Genomic DNA, 18,238 nt, shown 5'->3' with positions numbered 1-18,238 from the left:
AATCCCACCAACAATTGAGAAGTGTTCCTTTTCCCCCACATCCTCTCCAGTATCTGCTGTCCCCTGAGTTTTTCATCTTAGCCATTCTGACTGGTGTAAGGTGGAATCTCAGTGTTGTTTTTATTTGCATTTCCCTAATAACTAAGGATGCTGAACATTTCTTTAGGTGCTTTAGAACCATTCGATTTTCCTCAGTTGTGAATTCCCTGTTTAGCTCTGTACCCCATTTTTAATAGGGTTATTTGACTCTCTGGAGACTAACTTCTTGAGTTCTCTGTATACATTGGATATTAGCCCTCCATTGGATGTTCAGTTAGTAAAGATCTTTTCCCAGTTTGTTGGTTGCCCTTTTGTCCTATTGACCCTGTCCTTTGCCTTATAGAAGCTTTGCAGTTTTATGAGGTCCCATTTCTTGATTCTTGTTTTTAGAGCATTTTAGTGTTCTGTTCACTAACTTTCCCCCTGTGCCCAAGAGTTCAAGATTCATCCCCACTTTCTCATCTATAAGCTTCAGTGTGTCTGGTTTTATGTGTAGATCCTGGATCCACTTGGTTTTGAGCTTTGTACAAGGAGATAAAAATGGGTCAATTTGCATTGTTCTGCATGTAGACCTCCAGCTGATCCAACACCATTTGTTAAAAATGCTGTCTTTTTTTCCACTGGATGTTTTTCGCTCCTTTGTCAAATATCAAGTGACCATACGTGTGTGCGTTCTTTTCTGGGTCTTCAGTTCTATTCCATTGATCTTCCTGCCTGTCTGCATACCAATACCAAACAGTTTTTTATCACTATTGCTCTGTAGTGGAGCTTGAGGTCAGGGATGGTGATTCCCCCAGAAGATCTTTTGCTGTGGAGACTAGTTTTTGCGATCCTGGGTTTTTCTTGCAGATGAAATATAGAATTGTTCTTTCTATATTTATGAAGAATTCATTTGGGGTTTTGATGGGGATTGCATTGAATCTGTAGATTGCTTTTGGCGAGATGGCCATTTTTACTATATTGATCCTGCCAATCCATGAACATGGGAGATCTTTCCATTTTCTGAGACCTTCTTCAATTTCTTTCTTCAGAGGCTTGGAGTTCTTGTCATATAGATCTTTCACTTGCTTTGTTAGGGTCACACCCAGGTATGAAATATTATTTGGGACTATTGTGAAGGGTGTCATTTCCCTAATTTCTTTCTCATCTTGTTTATCCTTTGAGTAGAGGAAGGCTACTGATTTGCCTGAGTTAATTTTTATATCCAGCCACTTTGCTGAAGTTGTTTATCAGCTTTAGGAGTTCTCTGGTGGAAGTCTTGGGTTTGCTTATGTATACTATCATATCTTCTGCAAATAGTGATATTTTGATACCAATTGTGTACCTTTGACCTCCTTTTGTTGTCTGATTGCTCTGGCTAGGACTTCATGTACTATATTGAATAGATAGGGAGAGAGTTGACAGCTTTGTCTGGTCCCTGATTTTAGTGGGATTGCTTCAAGTTTCTCTCTGTGTAACTTGATGTTGGCTACAGGTTTGCAGTATATTGTTTTCAGTATGTTTAGGTATGGGCCTTGGATTCCCAGTCTCTCCAAGACTTTTATCATGAGGGGATGCTGGATTTTGTCAAAAGCCTTTTCAGCATCTAATGAAATGACCATGTGGTTTTTTTCCTTTAGTTTGTTTATGCTGTGGATTACATTGAAGGATTTCCATATAGTGAACCATTCCCGCATCCCTGGGATGATGCCTACCTGATCGTGGTGAATTATAGTTTTGATGCATTCTTGGATTCTGTTGACCAGGATTTTATTCATTATTTTTGCATCAATGTTCATGAGATTGGTCTGAAGTTCTGCTTCCATGTTTGGTCTTTGTTTGGCTTAGGAATAAGTGTTATCGTGGCTTCATAGAATGAGTTGGGCAGCGTTCCTTGAGTTTCTATTTTGTGGAATAGTTTGAAGAGTATCAGTATTAGCTCTTTTTTGAAGATCTTATAGAATTCCCCCTAAACCTATCTGGTCCTGAGCTTTTTTTTTCTCTTTCTTTTTCTTTTTTGATGGGAGACTATTAACGACTACTTCTATTTCCTTAGGACTTAAGGGAGTATTTAGGTGGTTTATCTGATCCTGTTTTAACCTTGGCACCTGGTATGTATCTAGAAAGTTGTCCATTTCATCCAGATTTTCAAACTTTGTTCAATATAAACCCTTGTAGTAGGATTTGATGATTTTTTGAATTTCCGCAGTTTCTGTTGTTATGTCTCCCTTTTCTTTTTTTTTTATTTGATATAATTTATTTACATTTCAAATGATTTCCCCTTTTCTAGCCCCCCCCCCACTCCCCGAAAGTCCCGTAAGCCCCCTTCTCTTCCCCTGTCCTCCCTCCCACCCCTTCCCAGTTCCCCGTTCTGGTTTTGCCAAATACTGTTTCACTGAGTCTTTCCAGAACCAGGGACCACTCCTGCTTTCTTCTTGTATCTCATTTGATGTGTGGATTATGTTTTGGGTATTCCAGTTTTCTAGGTTAATAACCACTTATTAGTGAGTGCATACCATGATTCACCTTTTGAGTCTGGGTTACCTCACTTAGTATGATGTTCTCTAGCTCCATCCATTTGCCTAAGAATTTCATGAATTCATTGTTTCTAATGGCTGAATAGTACTCCATTGTGTAGATATACCACATTTTTTGTATCCACTCTTCTGTTGAGGGATACCTGGGTTCTTTCCAGCATCTGGCAATTATAAATAGGGCTGCTATGAACATAGTAGAGCATGTATCCTTATTACATGGTGGGGAATCCTCTGGGTATATGCCCAGGAGTGGTATAGCAGGATCTTCTGGAAGTGAGGTGCCCAGTTTTCGGAGGAACCGCCAGACTGCTTTCCAGAGTGGTTGTACCAATTTGCAACCCCACCAGCAGTGGAGGAGTGTTCCTCTTTCTCCGCACCCTCTCCAACACCTGCTGTCTCCTGAATTTTTAATCTTAGCCATTCTGACTGGTGTAAGATGAAATCTTAGGGTTGTTTTGATTTGCATTTCCCTAATGACTAATGAAGTGGAGCATTTTTTAAGATGCTTCTCCGCCATCCGAAGTTCTTCAGGTGAGAATTCTTTGTTTAACTCTGTACCCCATTTTTTAATAGGGTTGTTTGGTTTTCTGGAGTCTAACTTCTTGAGTTCTTTATATATATTGGATATTAGCCCTCTATCTGATGTAGGATTGGTGAAGATCTTTTCCCAATTTGTTGGTTGCCGATCTGTCCTCTTGATGGTGTCCTTTGCCTTACAGAAACTCTGTAACCTTATGAGGTCCCATTTGTCAATTCTTGCTCTTAGAGCATACGCTATTGGTGTTCTGTTCAGAAACTTTCTCCCTGTACCGATGTCCTCAAGGGTCTTCCCCAGTTTCTTTTCTATTAGCTTCAGAGTGTCTGGCTTTATGTGGAGGTCCTTGATCCATTTGGATTTGAGCTTAGTACAAGGAGACAAGGATGGATCAATTCGCATTCTTCTGCATGCTGACCTCCAGTTGAACCAGCACCATTTGTTGAAAAGGCTATCTTTTTTCCATTGGATGTTTTCAGCCTCTTTGTCGAGGATCAAGTGGCCATAGGTGTGTGGGTTCATTTCTGGATCTTCAATCCTGTTCCATTGATCCTCCTGCCTGTCACTGTACCAATACCATGCAGTTTTTAACACTATTGCTCTGTAGTATTGCTTGAGGTCAGGGATACTGATTCCCCCAGATTTTCCTTTGTTGCTGAGAATAGTTTTAGCTATCCTGGGTTTTTTGTTGTTCCAGATGAATTTGATAATTGCTCTTTCTAACTCTGTGAAGAATTGAGTTGGGATTTTGATGGGTATTGCATTGAATCTGTATAGTGCTTTAGGCAAAATGGCCATTTTAACTATATTGATTCTACCGATCCATGAGCATGGGAGGTTTTCCCATTTTTTGAGGTCTTCTTCCATTTCCTTCTTCAGAGTCTTGAAGTTCTTGCCATACAGATCTTTCGCATGTTTGGTAAGAGTCACCCCAAGATACTTTATACTGTTTGTGGCTATTGTGAAGGGGGTCATTTCCCTAATTTCTTTCTCAGCCTGTTTATCCTTTGAGTATAGGAAGGCCACTGATTTGCTTGAGTTGATTTTGTAACCTGCCACTTTGCTGAAGTTGTTTATCAGCTGTAGGAGCTCTCTAGTGGAGTTCTTTGGGTCACTTAGGTAGACGATCATGTCGTCTGCAAATAATGATAGTTTGACTTCCTCCTTTCCAATTTGTATCCCTTTGACCTCCTTATGTTGTCGAATTGCCCGAGCTAGTACCTCAAGTCCAATATTGAAAAGATAAGGAGAAAGGGGGCAGCCTTGTCTGGTCCCTGATTTCAGTGGGATTGCTTCAAGTTTCTCTCCGTTTAGTTTGATGCTGGCTACCGGTTTGCTGTATATTGCTTTTACTATGTTTAGGTATGGGCCTTGAATTCCTGTTCTCTCCAAGACTTTAAGCATGAAAGGATGCTGAATTTTGTCAAATGCTTTTTCAGCATCCAATGAAATGACCATGTGGTTTTGTTCTTTGAGTTTGTTTATGTAGTGGATTGTATTGATGGATTTCCGTATATTGAACCAACCCTGCATTCCCGGGATAAAGCCTACTTGATCATGGTGGATGATCGTTTTGATGTGTTCTTGGATTCGGTTGGCAAGAATTTTGTTGAGTATTTTTGCATCGATGTTCATAAGGGAAATTGGTCTGAAGTTCTCTTTCTTTGTTGGATCTTTGTGTGGCTTTGGTATCAGCGTAATTGTGGCTTCGTAGAAGGAATTGGGTAGTGTTCCTTCTGTTTCTATTTTGTGGAATAGTTTGAAGAGTATTGGTGTTAACTCTTCTTTGAAGGTCTGGTAGAATTCTGCACTGAAACCATCTGGTCCTGTGCTTTTTTTGGTTGGAAGACTTTCTATGACTCCTTCTATTTCTTTAGGCTTTATGGGACTGTTTAGATGGTCTAGTTGGTCCTGATTTAATTTTGGTATTTGGTATCTGTCAAGGAAATTGTCCATTTCCTCCAGATTCTCCAGTTGTGTTGAGTACAGGCTCTTGTAGTAGGATCTGATGATTTTTTGGATTTCCTCAGTTTCCGTTGTTATGTCTCCCTTTTCATTTCTAAGTTTGTAAATTTGGATACTTTCTCTGTGCCCTTTGGTCAGTCTGGCTAAGGGTTTATCTATCTTGTTGATTTTCTCAAAGAACCAGCTCCTAGTTTTGTTGATTTTTTGTATGGTTCTCTTTGTTTCTACTTGATTGATTTCGGCCCTGAGTTTGATGATTTCCTGCCTTCTACTCCTCCTGGGTGAAATAGCTTCTTTTTGTTCTAGGGCTTTCAGGTGTGTCATTAAGTTGGTAATGTATGCTCTCTCCATTTTCTTTTTGGAGGCACTCAGGGCTATGAGTTTTCCTCTTAGCACTGCTTTCATTGTGTCCCATAGATTTGGGTATGTTGTGTTTTCATTTTCATTGTGTTCTAAAAAGTCTTTAATTTCTTTCTTTATTTCTTCCTTGACCAAGGTGTCATTGAGTAGAGTATTGTTCAATTTCCACGTGTATGTGGGTTTTCTGTTGTTTCTGTTGCTATTGAAGACCACTTTTATTCCATAGTGATCAGATAGGAGGCATGGGATTAGTTCTATCTTTTTATATTTGTTGAGGTCTGTCTTGTGACCAATTATATGGTCGATTTTGGAGAAGGTACCATGAGGTGCTGAAAAAAAGGTATATTCTTTTGTTTTAGGATAGAATGTTCTATATATATCAGTTAAGTCTAATTGGTCCAAAGCTTCAATTAGTTTCATTGTGTCCTTGTTTAGTTTCTGTTTTCCTGATCGGTCCATTGAGGAAAGTGCAGTGTTGAAGTCACCCACAATTATTGTGTTAGGTGTAATGTGTGCTTTGAGTTTTAATAGAGTTTCTTTTATGAAAGAGGGTGCCCTTGCATTTGGAGCATAGATGTTCAGGATTGAGAGTTCTTCTTGTTGTATTTTTCCTTTGACCAGCAAGAAGTGTCCCTCAGAGTCTCTTTTGATGACTTTGGGTTGAAAGTCAATTTTATCTGATATTAAAATGGCTACTCCAGCTTGTTTCCTGAGACCATTTGCTTGTAAAATTGTCTTCCAGCCTTTTACTCTAAGGTAGTGTTTGTCTTTGACCCTGAGGTGTGTTTCCTGTAAGCAGCAAAATGTAGGGTCCTGTTTACGTATCCAGTCAGTTAGTCTGTGTCTTTTTATTGGGGCATTGAGTCCATTGATGTTAAGAGATATTAAGGAATAGTGATTGTTACTTCCTATCATTTTTGACGTTATTTTTTAAATTTGATTGCTTAACTTCTTTTGGGTTTGATGAAAGGTTACTATCTTGCTTTTTTCAGGGTGGAGTTTCCCTCCTTGTATTGGTGTTGTCCTCCTATTATCCTTTTTAGGGCTGGGTTTGTGGATAGATATTGGGTGAACTTGGTTTTGTCGTGAAATATCTTAGTTTCTCCATCTATGGTGATTGAGAGTTTTGCTGGATATAGTAGTTTTGGTTGGCATTTGTGTTCTCTTAGAGTCTGCATGAGATCTGCCCAGGACCTTCTAGCCTTCATAGTCTCAGGTGAAAAGTCTGCTGTGATTCTGATAGGTCTTCCTTTATATGTTACTTGGCCTTTTTCTCTTACTGCCTTTAGTATTCTTTCTTTGTTTAGAACATTTGGTGTTTTGATTATTATGTGACGGGAAGTATTTCTGTTCTGGTCCAGTCTGTTTGGAGTTCTGTAGGCTTCTTGTATATTCATGGGCATCTCTCTCTTTAGGTTAGGGAAGTTTTCTTCCATAATTTTATTGAAGATATTTGCTGGCCCTTTAAGTTGTAAATCTTCACTCTCATCTATGCCTATAATCCTTAGGTTTGGTCTTCTCATTGTGTCCTGGATTTCCTGGATATTTTGGGTTACAAGCTTTTTGCACTTTGCATTTTCTTTAACTGTTGAGTCCATGGTTTCTATGGAATCTTCAGCATCTGAGATTCTTTCTTCTATCTCTTGTATTCTGTTGTTGATATTTGCATCTCTGTCCCCTGATTTCTTCCCAAGGCTTTCTATCTCCAAAGTTGTCTCCCTTTGAGTTTTCTTAGTTGTTTCTACTTCTGATTTTAGATCCTGGATGGTTTTGCTTAGCTCCTTCCCTTGCATGTTTGTGTTTTCCTGTAATTCTTTAAGAGATTTTTGTGTTTCCTCTTTCATGAGCTCAGCCTGTTGACCAAAGTTCTCCTGTATTTCTTTAAGAGATTTTTGTGTTTCGTCTTTCATGACCTCAGCCTGTTGAGCAAAGTTCTCCTGTATTTCTTTAAGTGTTTTTTGCATTTCCTCCTTGTTGGCTTTTGTATTCTCCTGGATTTCTTTCAATGATTTTTGTGTTTCCCTTGCAAGGGCTTCTAACTTTTGATCCATTTTCTCCTCAATGCCCTTCATGTGTTCCTGTACCAGCATCATGACCAGTGATTTTAAATCCAAATCTTGTTTTACTGGTGTGATGGGGTATCCAGGACTTGCTGGTAGAGGAGAATTTGGTTCAGATGTTGCCATATTGCCTTGATTTCTGTTAGTGACGTTTCTGCGTTTGCCTTTTGCCATCTAGCTCTCACTGGTGTTACTTGGTCTTGTCAGTGCTGGACTCACCAGTGCAAGCTGCCCCTTCCCCGTTGGCCTCTGGTGCACAGCTTACACTCTGCACTGCCTATAGACAGGGTGCTGTTGTCCAGGCTGTTCAGATCCCGAAGCAGGCACCTGAAGGCTCCCGCTGGGGCCCGCAGGATTTATTGGAGCACACCGACTTCTCCCAGCTGGCCGCCCGGAAGCCCCCACTAGCCTCTTGAGGGACCTGGAGATGTGGCGGCCACCCAGGCTGATCTGAAGCGGAGAGAGTTGAGCTGGGGGCTTCTGCCTGAGGCCTTGCCCCAGATTGTGTCTGTGGACCAGGTGGAACCCGTGTGCACCCCCAGGGAGCTCCGAAGGTGAATGTTGCTGTGACCTCCCCTGTGCTCCGCTCACTCCGCTGGGCAGCCGATTTCCCCAACCGGGCTGGTGCACACTAGGTTAGCCTTGTCGCCTGGGCCCTGAGTCCAGGCAAACGCCTGGGAGGCCAAGGTCCGAGCAAAGTTCCCCTAGGGCTATGTCTGTTATTTGGGTCCGCCAGGTGACCTGGATGGCGGGCGTGCGCGTCCGCGCTCCGCGAAAGCACCGGGAGAGTCTGTTGTGCTAATAACCTCCTGGGCTGGTTGACACACAGATGGCCCACCAAGCCGCCCAGTTCTTGGGGTCAGTCCTGTGCCTTTTGGGGCCTAGACCCCCGTTTTGTTAGCCTCAGGCTACGCTTGTTAGCAGTCTCTGCCCTCCCGAGCACTCTGGCTCCTGTAGGCAAAATGGCGGCGCGTGCACCGGCAGGGGCAAAAAAAAAAACTCCTGGCTGGGTTGGCGCCCCGATGGCCACTCGAACAGCCCAGGGCCTGGGTGCAGGCCAACGCCCGTCTGGCTCCGACCCCTGCGGTGTTGGGCCTAGGATTATGTTTGTGTACCTCAGTCTGACCGATCTCTGGAGCCCGGGATCAAGATGGCGGTGAGTCTCTCCTGACTGGCGGGCAGCCGAGTTCTGAAGTGGCTTCTGTGCAGCGAAAGGCTCCACAGAACCGCAGTTGCTTGCCGCCCGGCTGGTCAGCGAAGGTCAGTGGTCGTGGGCGCAGGGCCTAACTGGACCCTGTGTCGCCTTGGTTCCACCGCTGATGGCCCTTCAGCTGGAGCAGCCACTGCTACCGCCGCCGCCGCCGCCGCCGCCCGCAATCCATGTCTCCCTTTTCATTTATGATTTTATTAATTTGGATACTGTCTCTGTGCCTGCTGGTTATTCTGGCTAAGGGTTTATCTATCTTGTTATCTATTCTGGAGGGCCTCTTTCCAGCCTGTGTATTTTCTTTCGTTGGTGGCTCAGATTCTGAGAGCTGCCAGGAGTCCAGGTTTGTTGGTTCCCTTGGTCTTCATGTGAAGTTCCCATCTATTTCTGGGTCTTCAATCATTACCCCAATGCTTCCATGGGTGTCCCTGGTCTCTGTGGTTATGTGCCTGTTTTCAGTCGCTGCTGGGTATAGACACACAGATTAAAGTTTATGCTAGGTTCCTGTCTACAATCATAACAGAGTATCATGAATAATGTTAGGGATTGGTGTTTGCCAATGGGATGGATTTTGAGTTGGAGTGTTTATTGGCTGGTCTTTCCTTCAGCCTCTGCTCCAACCCTACATTTCGTTTAGACAGGACAAATTTGGGGTCAAAAGTTTAGGGAGTGAGTTGGTGTCCCTATCTTTCCACTGGGGCTTCTGCATGGCTAAAAGAGTTGGACTTTACAGGTTCTGTAACCCCTCTGTTAGGCAGCTCCTCTAATGTCTGCCACATTGACTTCTAGGAGTTTCTCCGATCCCAGGGTTCTGTATTTCCTAGAGATTCCCCCACTCCCAAGCAGTTGCAGGTTTCCATTCCTTTACATGGTCCACTGGGTCTTTCTCCTGTCTCTTCCTGCTCCTGATATATTTGCTTGAGAAAATTTTTTCAACCCTTTAGTCTGAGATCTAGTCTATCTCTGTTGTCGATCTGTGTGTTTCTTCTATGCAGCAGAACGATTATATATCCATCCTGTTGGCCTGTGTTCTTTTATTGTGGAAATGAGTTCATTGATATTGAGATATTAATGATCAATGATTGCTAGTTCCTGTTATTTTCGTTGTTGTTGGATGTGGTATTAAGTATCTGTGATTCTATTCTTTTGGTATTGTTACTAGATGATTAATTTCCTGTGTTTGCATTTACCATCCTTGTGTTGGAGTTTTTCTTCTAGTATCAACTGTAGGGCTGGATTAGTAGAAAGATATTGTTTAAATTTGGTTTTATCTTGAACTATTTTATTTTTTGTATCTATGGTGATTGAAAATTTTGTTGGGCATCTTAACCTGGGGTGGGATTTGTGTTCTCTTAGGGTCAGCATGTTATCAGTCCAGGATCTTCTAACTTTCAGAATCTCTGTTGAGAAGACTGGTGTAATTCTGACAGGTCTGCTTTTATATGTTCCTTGGCCCCTTTCTCTTACAGCTTTATATATATATATTTGTTCTGTATATTTAGTCTTTTGATTATTTTGTGGCAGAAGAGTATTATTTTCTGTCCTAGTCTATTTGGTGTTATTCAGGCTTCCCATATGTGTATGGCTATCTCTTTCTTTAGGTAAGCAAAGTTTTCTTTTATGGTTTTTTGTCAAAGATTTTTCTTGCCCTTTGACCTGGAAATCTTCATCCTCTTCTATTCTTATTATTCTTTTTTTTTAATTTATTTATTTATTATTATATCTAAGTACACTGTAACTATCTTCAGACACACCAGCAAAGGGCATCAGATCCCATTACAGATGGTTGTGAGCCACCATGTGGTTGCTGGGATTTGAACTCAGGACCTCTGGAAGCGCAGTCGATGCTCTTAACCGCTGAGCCATCTTTCCAGCCCTATTCTTATTATTCTTAGGTTTTGTTTTTCATTCTGTGCCAGATTTTCTGTATGTTTAGGGTAGAAACATCTACATTTGACATGTTCTTTGAGCAGTTCATCAATTTTTTCTATGTTGTTCTCTATGCCTGAGAGTCTCTCTTCCATGTCTTATATTCTGTTGCTGATGCTGTGGTTTGTACATCTTGCTCTCTTTCCTAGGTTTTTCCCATTTTCAGGGTTGCCTTCCTTTGTGTTTTCTTTATTGATTCTATTTTGTTTTTTAGGCTTGGACTATTTCCTGTTTGTATTTATTGTATTTCTTCCAGAGAATGATTATTATTGTTATTGTTATTGTTATTATTATTATTATTATTATTATCATTATCTTCTTTAATGGCTTCTACATGTTTTATTGTGTCTTCCTGTTGTTTTTAAAGGAAATTATTTACATCCTCTTTAAAGGCCTCTATCATCTTCATGAGATGTTTTTCAAGATTACTGTCTTGCTCTTTAGGAGTGTTGTGATATCTAGGACTTGCTGTAGTAGGAGAGCTGGGTTCTGATGGTGCCATATTGCGTTGGCTTCTGTTGATTATGTCCTTGACTTGCCTTTCACCATGTAGTTGTTTCTGGTGTTGGTTAGCATGAGTGTCCTGTATTGAAGCAGGCCTCCTGCCCACCAAGTGGAGCTGTATGTTATGGGTTTGAGCAAGCCTCCTGGGAGCCAGGAAGAGCTGTGGCTTGGGAATAGTGTGTTGATTGGTAAATGCTGTGTGTGTCAGGTTAGAGGTGGATTCTTGGAGGTAGACAGAGCTGTGGCATGCTGCTCCCTGACCATTGCTGCTGCAGGTGCAGACTGGAATGAAGATGAACGTCTGACTGGCTGTGTTCCTGCAGGTAAAGGTATTGGGTCTCATTTGTGTGTGTCATAGAGCCTACCTCTAGGATGCAAGCACAGCATGGGTTGCAGTGTTGTGCACTGCTGTTTGCCCTGCTGGTGCATGCACATGCCAGTGGCAGATGGAGCACAGGACATGCAGATTGTGGGTATTTGAGGAATCCTGAGGTAGTCTCTGTGATGCTTTACATAACCATAATTTGTTACAAAGCAGAGAAGGGAAAACCCATTTCATGTTACATTAAAGCTTTGAATTTGATAAAAATAGGTCTTTCAGAAATAAGGAATTTGTAGAGTACTGAGAAATACCAGTAGCTTTCCAACTTATAGTGAAAGGATAGAAAATAATACAGCCTAACTCTAATGACCCCAAGAAGTCAGAAGCTTAAAATGCTATCTCGCTTTGTTAGAAACTAGGCAAAAGGTCACATTCCAGAGCCCGCCCTTTTATTTAATTTTAGTATACTTGCTGCCGAATCGAGCACAGCCCTTTTGTTTAGAGCTAGCAGAAAGGCCTTGAATAGGTGATCCTGGCCCCATAAGGTAACTGGAAATGGGCTAAGCTTATCCTGCTTCTGTAAATTGCCTATGCCATTATCCCTATGCAAAAGGAGTTCACACCTAAGGCATTCAAGAAAATAGGAAACTAATTGGTCCACTGAGCATGGGCTCTGATAATTTAAATTGATTGGCTCACATTTCTCGGGCTCTCCATGCTAAGAAATGATTCGTTTGTGAGTCGCGGGCTTTGTTGTAAACTTATAAAAGCTGTCGCAATTTGGCACTCGTGGTCCAGAGTCCTCTAACCCTGCGCGGTGTACAGCTGTGGAACCCAGAATTCTGGAATAAAGAAACCCTCATGTTATTGCATTGAAACTGTTTCTTGAGAGTGATTTGGGTGTCACCTTCTGGGATGTGGGTGCTGGGGCACCCTCGGTTTTTGGGGTTCTTATAATAGGAAGGAAAATATTATTTCAATGTGGTGAACAAATAGACCTTCCTCTTATTTCCAAATGATGCTTTTTAATTTCAGATCTTAGAGTTTACTTCTTGCTAGTCTATTTTCTCATATTGCTTCTGATGTTCTGATTTATTTAGGTTACATATGGACCGTTTCACAGTAGTCTGAGTGACCACAATATGTTTCCTCATCTTTATCAGATCTCCCCACAGGATACAAGCCTAGATCTTGCCATGGTATCCTTGATGATTCATTTCAGCTGGAAGTGGGTGGGGCTGGTCATCTTAGATGATGATGATGGTGTTCAGTTTCTCTCAGATATGACAGAAGAAATGAAGATTAACAAAATCTGTTTAGCTTTTGTGAATATGATTCCAGTAAACATGCAGTTATACACAGAAAGGGCTGAGACTTACTATTATCAAATAATGACATCTTCAGCAAATGTTGTCATCATTTATGGTAACGAGAACTCTACTCTAGAAGTGAGCTTTAGAAGATGGGAAACTTTAGGCATACGGAGACTATGGATCACTACCTCACAATGGGATGTCATCCCAAGATCAAGAGACTTTACCATTGACTCTTCGCATGGGACTTTGTCTTTGTCACACCATTATCAAGAGATTCCTACTTTTAAACATTTTATTCAGCAAACAAACTTTTCTGCTCATCCAGAAGATGTTTCTCAGGAGAGATTGGGATGGATTTATTTTAACTGTTCTGTATCTGTATCTGACTGTAAAACACTGAATCATTGCCCATTTAATACCACATTGGAATGGTTACCAATGCACAGTACTGACATGGCTATGAATGATGAGCGTTATAACATATATAATGCTGTGTATGCTGTAGCCCATGCCTTTCACAACATGAATCGCCAACTTGTAGATATTGAAGTAATAGAAAGCTGGGAAGGGCTAATGGCTAGATGCATGCGGGTAAATATGACTCTAGGTTTTGGCAAATTGACATTTAAAATTACCATAGTCCACATCAATTAGGACTTAAATTGGACACCAACACCAAAGCTCCAAACTGGGTATGGATGTGTCTGCCTGTAATCCCAGTACTGGAAAGGATAAAAACACCCTGGTGCACATATGTATATATCAATGGTTGATGAGCAAATCCAAAAAAGAGTACAGGTTATGTTTAGGAGAGAGACAATACACATAAATGAAAAATGAACATATGTAATGCCATTTAAACATTTTGTTAGTTACTTTTATTAAAGTTGCATTTCGAATGAGAGATTAAAAAGAAAAATGTCATGCACAGAACATTTTTGCCTTAATGTGTGATTATATTTAACAATAAGGTTATTTCTTTTTTAGGTAAATGCCTTTCTGAAGAATGTAAGATTTATTAATCCTGTCGGAGACCCAGTGATTATTAATCAAGAAGGAAATGTAGATGCAATGTATGACATTCTCAACGTTTTGAATTTTCCACAAGGTCATGTACTAAAGGTGAAAGTTGGACAGTTTTCTCCTTTTTTTGCACGTGATCAACAACTGTTCTTATCTGAAGACATGATAGAGTGGTCCACAGGAAGTAGACAGGTGGGTTGTATCAAATTTTAATTTTAATCAAACTCTTAAGTGGTGCTTTTTTTTTGCCTTAATTATTCCCATTTTCATTTTTGAGAAGGATTATGTATTTTCATGATTTAACATACATATATATGCTATTATGTAGTAGAATTCATGTTTATATATTGGTAACATTCCATTTTATTTAAAGTATACTATAAATAAGTTCATTTATATGTCAATATTTTGAAAGATATTAGATATTAGAAGAGAAAATTTTCTGTTATTAACACATATCTAATTTTTCTCAGTTTTCCACTTCTGTGTGCAGTAAGCCTTGCCAACCTGGTTTCAAGAAATCCTATCAGGAAGGAAAAGCAGACTGCTGTTTTGATTGTTCCCGATGTCCTGATAATGAGATTTCCAACTCTACAGGTCATTGCATGCCTTAGGAGAGAATTCTTCAGACTGAATGTTTTGTTCCATATGTATATGGAAAACCCTGAAAGGGAACTATAACTGCCCGCAGTTACTTTGAACGGGTTACTGGGTTACCTGGAAGGAAAGCTGCGGATAGAACAGGGTGATGAGAGAAACGTGAAGTCAAGACAAGATTTCCTGCTTAAGGCTCAAAATTTAAAGGGGGCCTCCAAATATATAGGCAGTGGGGTGGTGGCGGGGGAACCCTTCCCCCAAAGGCTGGAAACTCTTGCAGAATTGGTTAGCTTGCTCTGCAGGTGACTAGTGTCAGGTGGCTAGTGCCTCTCAGGAAACTGTAGGTCCTTGGAGAACAATGGGTTTAGCCTTAGTCTGAGTGGTAGAGCAGGATTCTGGCTAGCACAGGAATTCCTGCTCAAAGGCTGGGAGAGGAACTTCCCCTTGGTCAGTGTCAAGTTCCTGCCAGGTGGCATAGCACCCCAATATAGCTCTCTACAGGGAACTTTAGAGATAAAATCTCCTTTTATTTTAATTAGTTTATATGATAAGTAGTATTGCCCCTGGATAAAACTACTATTCTTTCAGTCACATTTCTTGACAGTTACTAGACACATGAAAATGTGTATGTTCTCAGATAAATAGGCTTGAGAACTAAATATTATGGCAAGTACTACTTTTCTTAGAAATTTCACATGTTATTACTTGATATTGTTTCTATCAACATATAGATCACACTGAAAATACAAATCTTTCCTAGCCCTCTCACACTAGTTCTCAGATAGATTACTTAAATTGACCAGGTGCTCTAAGTTTTTAAGTTTTGTTTAAGACATATGCATACTTTTGGAGGTCAACTATCAGGCCAAGAATAAAATCAATGGATATGCTGTATTTTATGCTGTCATCTTGTTCAGAGGTCAATGATGAAGGTAACACATGGAAATAATATTTGTGATTAAGCCATAAAATTGAAGTGAATGTAGGCAAATCAGTTATGGGATGACATAAACAGTTACGATTATATCCTTACAAGGCAGGGGCCAGATTATACACTAATATTATTGATTATATATTAGGTGAGCGATGTAAATTTTAATAGTACCATTATAAAATTAACTATTAGAAAATAATATTATGTCCAGAACTATATTAAAAATTAATGTTTTTTGAAGTCAAAGAAGTTGAATGCAGATGTAGAGGTATCGTGTGGAAAAAGATGGTCATATTAATAAGGTTTAGTGACCTGGTTTATGTATAATATCAGAATAAATAGCTAAGGATGATATAGTATATGAAAGATATCTTAAAATTGCAATGAATATGATACTATCTTAAAAATATACAACTAATCTTAACTGCCTATTAATTAACACACTGTTGGCTCAATATCATTATTGGATAGAACTTTTTCTAATTTATATTTTCTTTTAATATTGTATATGAGTTCTACAATGGAATTCCTTTTTTTTTCCAAGACAGGGTTTCTCTCTGTGTAGCCCTGGCTGTCCTGGAACTCACTCTGTAGACCAGGCTGGCCTCGAACTCAGAAATCTGCCTGCCTCTGCCTCCCAAGTGCTGGGATTACAGGTGTGCGCCACCACCGCCCGGCGGAATTCCTGTTTTTTAAGATGTGAAATTATGATATACATGAACAAAATTTTAATGCTTATGCCCATTATTTTAGTCAGTATTATTGAGAAACATGAGAGAAGGCTAAATGAAAAAATACATTTCTCAGTGGAAAGCTTAATATTGAAAATATATCATTCTTTAATTTTATGTTATATTTATGAATTGCAATAAAAGTATCTGTATATATTACAGTGTAACATGTAACTTCTAGGTGGGAAAAATTGTCCCCATTTAGCTGTCATTTCTATTTGACAGAATTTAGAAAATTATTTCTTTTATGCAGTTTTTCGTGGATGGTCTTGTTTTGTTTGTATTTTAGTTCAGAGTAACATTCATAGGTGTAGAACTTAAAGATATATGCAAGTATTATTCCTCCCCAAAACGAATATGTGTAAACAGAAACCCAAATGGTGGAATTTTGAAGCAGGACTTTGTAAGACAATAATTCACAAGACCTCAACCTTGATCAGTAGAATCATTGTCCCTAATGAATAAAATTTAGGGGGACAGATTCCAATGATCCTCTGACAATATGAAAATAGACCTATAGCTTATTAATTCAAACAGTTTATCTATCATAAATCAAAGTTTCTCTGAAATCCTAACTGGTACTTATCCATAAATACTATGTATAAAACTTAGACAATTACAAATGACCAAGTTTAAGGTATGTTCTTATATACTACGTCCTTGCTTAGACACAATATAGTCTTTCTTACTTTCAAGATAATAAAATATCTCATAAATATGAAAGGAAAATTAAAATTTTTATTCATACCAAAAATAGGAAACATTTTCTTTTACCACATATATGAAATATACTATAAAATATAAAATGCTGCTTTAGAGCTATACATAGAAATAGTTATTTGTAACACCAAAGAAAACAAATTGTGCTAAGGTTCTCCAAAAATCTTTGGCTGAGGTTTTCTATATATAAGAGACAATGCAGGATTATGCTGGTGAATTTTTGCTTTTGCCAATAGACACAGAAGAATGTGTGAAGTGTCCAGATGATTGGTATGCCAACAGAGAGCAAACCAACTGTCTGCCAAAAGATGTGGCATTTCTGGCCTATGAAGATCCTTTGGGGATGGCTCTTGTCTGCCTGGCCCTGTGCTTCTCTGCAGTCACAGCTCTTGTCTTTGGGGTCTTTGTGAAGAACAGGGAAACTCCCATTGTGAAGGCTAATAACCGTACTCTCAGCTACATTCTGCTAACATCCCTGATGTTTTGCTTTCTCTGTTCCTTGCTCTTCATTGGAAATCCCAGTACCACAACATGTATCCTACAACAGACTACATTTGGAATTCTGTTCACTGTGTCAGTGTCCACAGTCTTGGCTAAAACTATTACTGTGGTTCTGGCCTTCAGGATCACTGTTCCAGGCAGAAGGATGAGGGGATTGCTGGTATCAAGGATACCTACATACATCATTCCCATCTGTACACTTGTCCAAATAATTCTCTGTGGAATATGGCTGTGGACATCACCTCCATTTGTTGACATTGATGCCCACTCTGAACATGGCTACATTACTGTCACATGCAGCAAAGGCTCAGTCACAGCATTCTATTGTGTTCTTGGATACTTAGGATCTCTGGCTCTCGTGAGTTTCACAGTGGCTTTCTTGGCCAGGAATCTGCCTGACACATTCAATGAAGCCAAGTTCCTGACATTCAGCATGCTGGTGTTCTGCAGTGTCTGGATCACCTTCCTTCCTGTCTACCACAGCTCCAAGGGGAAAGTTATGGTAGCAGTTGAAGTGTTTTCTATTCTGGCCTCCAGTGTGGGTCTGCTTGGGTGCATCTTTATCCCAAAATGCTATATTATTTTGTTAAGACCAGATAGGAACTCAATTCAAAAGTTCAGAGATAAAACATATGCTTGAATCTATTAAAATATCTTAAAATTTAAATCATGTGTGGAGTTATTTTATACTTGAAGAAAATTATGTTTTATTACAAACTCAAATGTTTGATTAAATTTATTGTTGGTTTGTATACATGTTAATCATATTTGCTAATATTTGTTATAAACAATTTTTTATTAATCAGTTTATAAGATACTATTTCAAATGATATCACCATTCCTAGTGACCTCAGGATAACCCCCATCCCATCTTCCCTCTTCCCCTTCTCCTTTGCCTCTGAGTTTTCTTCTCCAAACACTCACCTTCTCCTGCCACACCGCTCTAACTTCCCTCTATGCTGGAGTATCAAGCCTTCAT

General features: G+C 39.8%; 1 protein-coding gene across 1 annotated transcript in view; it reads left to right on the top strand.

Annotated features, from left to right (window-relative positions):
• Positions 1-17,899, top strand: part of LOC127670924 (vomeronasal type-2 receptor 116-like) — a 29,913-nt gene extending 12,014 nt beyond the window's left edge. Inside the window, exons 3-6 of the mRNA XM_052165515.1 lie at positions 12,538-13,344; positions 13,741-13,968; positions 14,250-14,373; positions 16,995-17,899. Coding sequence (XP_052021475.1) covers positions 12,538-13,344; positions 13,741-13,968; positions 14,250-14,373; positions 16,995-17,899 — 2,064 coding nt within the window. The remainder of the gene's footprint in view (positions 1-12,537; positions 13,345-13,740; positions 13,969-14,249; positions 14,374-16,994) is intronic.
• Positions 17,900-18,238: the final 339 nt, after the last annotated feature.

Source organism: Apodemus sylvaticus, chromosome 20, assembly GCF_947179515.1.
Source record: "Apodemus sylvaticus chromosome 20, mApoSyl1.1, whole genome shotgun sequence".
Classification (NCBI taxonomy): domain Eukaryota; kingdom Metazoa; phylum Chordata; class Mammalia; order Rodentia; family Muridae; genus Apodemus; species Apodemus sylvaticus.
Note: the sequence above shows the minus strand (reverse complement) of the source record. Positions and strands in the feature narration are given on the sequence as shown.